General features: G+C 52.2%; 1 protein-coding gene and 1 non-coding gene across 2 annotated transcripts; one reads left to right on the plus strand and one right to left on the minus strand.

The window, feature by feature from the left end:
- Window positions 1-664: 664 nt before the first annotated feature.
- Vrtn (vertebrae development associated) lies at window positions 665-3025 on the minus strand. The gene has a single exon (XM_046440506.1). It carries the CDS (start codon window positions 3023-3025, stop codon window positions 866-868), a length of 2160 nt encoding a protein of 719 aa, XP_046296462.1. The 3' UTR covers window positions 665-865.
- Window positions 3026-4503: 1478 nt separating this feature from the next.
- Window positions 4504-4637, plus strand: LOC124090492 (small nucleolar RNA SNORA9). Its single transcript, XR_006851103.1, has one exon. It is a non-coding gene; the product is annotated as a small nucleolar RNA SNORA9 (small nucleolar RNA).

Consider the following 4637-nt stretch of genomic DNA (forward strand, 5'->3'; position numbering starts at 1 on the left):
TGTGGGTACCACATCACTTTATTTCTTTGGTTTTCCAACTTCACTATTTAATAATAAAAATTCAGTCTTCCACCTGCCTGGCCCCCTTGCTGACCCTCATTGAGGATGGCTCTGAGAGGAGGCTCAGCAGAAAGGCAGGATCCCCAACAGCAGCCAGGCTGACAGAGGCTGGGGGTCCCCAGCAGAAGAATCAGACCTTCCTCCCACCCCTTTCCACACTCTGCTTGGGACAGGCTGCACCTCAGTGGCCTTAGTGCCTCAGGGCCTTGGCTTAGAGGTCATCCATGACTCCTCCTGTGCGTTCCTGCTGCTGCTCATGTTGAGCCTGGCACCTTCTCCACTGGGGATATGAGGCAGAAGCTTGTCCCAGATTCAATTCTAATATTATTTTAGAAAACATCTTTGAGTAAAGAGGGTCCCACCCCCCAAAGAAACTGAAGGCATATATTCTGCCCACTGGGGACAGATGGCCATGCTATCATACTCCTCTTGCCCCCAGGAAAAGCTGAAAACAGCTTTAGCTACCTCTCTATACACCCCAAAAATATAGCTTTAAAGCTTCCAATGCTGGCAAGGGGGCCTGGCCAACCCACTTAAATCAAAACAAAAACACAACAATACAAATATGACCAGCAAACAAGCAAAAAATAACATCTGTGCTCCTACAGCTTTCTACAAGGGACCAGATGGCCGATTTCTGGTTCTCTGCCCTTAAGCCAGAAAATAACGCAAATATGCTCTTAGAGTTAGGATAGACACTGTGGGAGCCAGAGCAAAGGCATCCTGGCCAAGCCAGGGGTCATCTCAGCTTCCTTGACCCTCTCCAAACTGGTCCCTCTTCCTCCCCAGCCCCTCTGTACTCCCATCAGCCATCAATCAGGGTGAGGCCTTCATAGAGTGCTCGCTTCCACATGTAGTAGGTGGAGCGGGCAGTGAGGGGGAAAAGGGCACTGAACTCCTTGTAAGAGGGGAAGCTCTTGGACTGGAATCGCTTCTGCAAGAATAACTTGGCCTGGGCCTTGAACTTTGTGGTAGTGAGCATGTCCATCACCAGCACCTGGCCATCCTTGCCACCTGCCACTGACACCACAGGTTGGCTTGACAGGGACCCACTGTGGGGCTCACTCTGAGCTGTGGCTCCCTCTCTCGGGGCCTCCTCTTTGGAAGGCCCTCCCTGGGCCTCCTCTGGATCCTTTCCTGAAGAAGCACCCAACGGCAGGGTGCCCACAGGTGGGGTCACTACAGTTGTCACATTCCTGCCAGCTTCCTTCTGTTTCTCCTCCCCTTCCTGGCCCTCTCTGCCCAAGGAAGAGGCCCGCCTCCGATATTTGGACAGGCCTCCAGGCCGGCCCCGGTCCCTGGCAAGACTCTTCCAGACCCAAAAGAAGGAAGGTGACAGGCTAGGGTAGCGGAGACGAAAGCGACAGAAGGGTAGATGCCCACTCAGCACCTGCTTGCAGGCGGCCCTGCGCAGATGTCTCTGCCAGCGGGACAGGTGCATTCTCTGGGGCAGGAGCTCCCGGGGTCGGGGGAGCTTCTCACCTGTTGCTTTCCCTGTCCCCTCCCCCACCTCATCCTTCCAAGGGAGCAGGGCCCCTTCCCCACCAGATACTAGTTGGGGAGTTCCTGCAGCTGGGAGGGACGGGGCTGGCTTGAAGCTGGGGTTCCTCCGGAGGGCCTTTCGCCGCCAGTTGTAGTAAGTGGACCTTGAGATGCCAGGGAACCTGCGTTTGAAGCAGCGATAGGGTACCAGGGTGTTCAGGGAGATGCAATGCTCCAGGTACAACTTGGCCCGCTGCATTACGACCATTCCAGGGCTTGCCACCATCAGTGGGGAGTGCCCCGGGCCCTCGGCAGCCCTCTGCCCTGGCAGCTTCTCCATGGCCAGCACCTCCTTTGGGGCCGGGGCTAGGGTTGAACAAGAGGCAGAGCCCAGCAGCTCGTGCTTCCAGGCATAATAGGTGGAGCGGGAGATCTCAGGGAACCGCTGGAGGAACTGCTGCAGTGGCACGAGGCCCCCACGGTGGAAGCTGTCCTGCAGGAAGTGCTTGGCGGAGAAGCGGGTGGCCACCTTCCGCCGATGCTCCTGGGACTGCCGCCGCCAGCGGTAGAAGGTGCTCTTAGTAATGCTATAGCGATCGCAGAGGTGGGAGTAACTGAGGCCGGGGTCCCGGTTAAGCAGCTCAAGGGTCTTGGCGGGGGTGGCGGGTGGTGGCAGTGTGGCGGGTGGTGGCAGTGTGGCCTGGGCTGGAGGAGTGGAGGCTAGCCCCAGAGAACCATCAGCCTCCACCTCCTCCAGTCCTACCACAGGGGCAAAGTACTGGTGGCGGAAGAGGTGCCTGGTGAGAGGCTGGCCAGCCCACATGATGTGCAGTGTGGAGGGCATGTTGTCGCAGCGACGGGGTCGGATGACGCGGTTAAAGTAGGGCCGGATCTTGAGGTTGCGCATGGGGTAGATGGAGTATATGTTGCGCTGAAGGACGGAGGCGAGGGCGTACAGGTGCCACACATTGCAGAAGCTATTCGGGAAGCAGGTGGCCTTGACGTCCGCATCAAAGATGGCTTCCAGCGTGGCAGATGGCAGGCTGGTCATCTCGGGGGACTCCTCAGAGCACAGGGAGTAGCGCACAGCCTGCAGCATCACCTTGGAGTCGATCATGCCCTGGAGATAATAGTGTCGGTGCAGCAGCATCTCCACCACCGTGCGAGCCCGCAGCTCCAAGCTGAGGCCAGCGTCGCCCCACAGCAGCATGCTGGCCGCCTCGAACAGCAGGCTGCCCTCGCCCTTGCACACCAGTGGCAGCATATTCTGTGGAGCATCCTCTGGGTACAGGCTCAGGGCCACCGAGTCCACCTCCAACACCTGGAGACCAGTGCCCTCTTTCCGGCAGGTGGGGAGCGTGAAGGACGATAGCACCTGCTTGGCCTCCAGGGCGGCACTAACCAGACCCTCCAGGCCCTCGGACTCCACTGCCTCCTGCAGCTCCCCCAGTACCTGCTGCACCAGCTGGTCCCGAGAAGTCATCCTGACAGGGCAAAGGACAGAGGGAAGAGGTTAGGAAGAAGTACCCACATGACACCTGGCAATGGTACCTCATCCACTCCTGTACTTTTCCCCTACAGCTGGTGTCCATCTGCTCTCATTTCCCCACAGCAGGTAACAGCTACCTGCCTCCTTGGGCACTCACTGGTACTGAGGAAGAGCATGGTCCCTGGAACTTGGCTTTGAATCTTGGCTCTGATGTTAGCTTGGCCACCTTAGGCAAGCCACATAACATCCTATGCTTCTGCTTCCTTTTCTGCAAAATGGGGATAATACATAATTTATCTGATAAAATTGTTTTTTTTTTTTTTAATTTTATTTTTTAGTTGTAGCTGGACGCAATACCTTGATTTTATTTACTTATTTTTATGTGGTGTTGGGGATCGAACCTAGGGCCTTGCACATCCTAGGCGAGCACTCTACCACTGAGCCACAACCCCAGCCCTATCTTATAAAGTTGTTATGTGCATAATTGAAATAATGAAAGTAATGAATGGAAATACAGATTTATATATACAGTCATCTTAAGAACAGTGCATGGCACAGTGAAAAGTAGCTATAATATATTGTTATATAGTATAATATGTATTATACAGGGCTGTGGCTAAAATACAGAAATAAAAGTGGTACTGCTAAACTTGGTAAAGACTTGCAATCACATATCATCAAAATTGGTCTGCCTTTTCCTAGAACAGCGATTCTCAAAGTATGCTCTCATGACCCTCAGCATTCTGAGACTATATCAGAGGGTCTGAAAATTAAACTATCTTCATAATGTTACTAAGCTATAAATTTAACACTAAGGTATTATTTGCCTTTTTGCTATACTATCATTTGTATAAAATTGGGTTATCATGAATCAAAGTAATGCCTGTCATTGTTCTTCATCATGCACTCATTTAAGAAAAAAGAAAAAAATGTAAAGACTAGTTTCACTTAGGAACATCCTTAATGAAGCAGTGAAGATTATTGGTTTTAGCTAGGCACAGTGGCACACGCCTATATTCCCAGCAACTCTGGAAGCTGAGGCAGGAGGACTGCAAGTTTAAGGCCAGCCTCAACAACTTAATGAGACCCTGTCTCAAAATAATAAAATTGAGCTGGGCACAGTGGCACACACCTGTAATCCCAGTGACTCAGGAGGCTGAGGCAGGAGGATCAAGAGTTCAAAGCCAGCCGCAGCAACTTCGAGGCACTAGACAACTCAGTGAGATCCTGTCTCTAAATAAAATACAAAAGAGGGCTAGGGGATATAGTTCAGTGGTAGAGTGCCCCTGAGTTCAATCCTTGGTATCCCCCCACCAAAAAATAATAGCAACAACAATAAAAATGACTAGGATGTCATTCAGTGGTGAAGTGCCCCTAGGTTAAATCCATAGTTCAAAACAAAAAGTCATGCTACTTTGAGTTTTGGTGTGTTTTTAAAAATCCACTGAAAAAGCTATCAAAGTATGCTTCCTTAGCAAGCCTCCGGCATGCTTGGGTCTGCAGTGACCCTGTCGCATTCCTACAGTGCTTGCCTGTACAGCTTTGAAATGGATTGAGGCCTTGCCCCACCCTATCCAGAGCAAGGTTATAGGAACTTCAGACAATC

Source organism: Marmota monax, unplaced genomic scaffold, assembly GCF_021218885.2.
Source record: "Marmota monax isolate L192 unplaced genomic scaffold, Marmota_monax_Labrador192_F-V1.1 WCK01_AAM20220418_F8-fsc00017, whole genome shotgun sequence".
Lineage (NCBI taxonomy): Eukaryota > Metazoa > Chordata > Mammalia > Rodentia > Sciuridae > Marmota > Marmota monax.

Coding starts and splice junctions, on each gene's coding strand:
- Vrtn (XM_046440506.1), bottom strand. CDS start 3,025: ATGACTTCTCGGGACCAGCTGGTGCAGCAGGTACTGGGGGAGCTGCAG.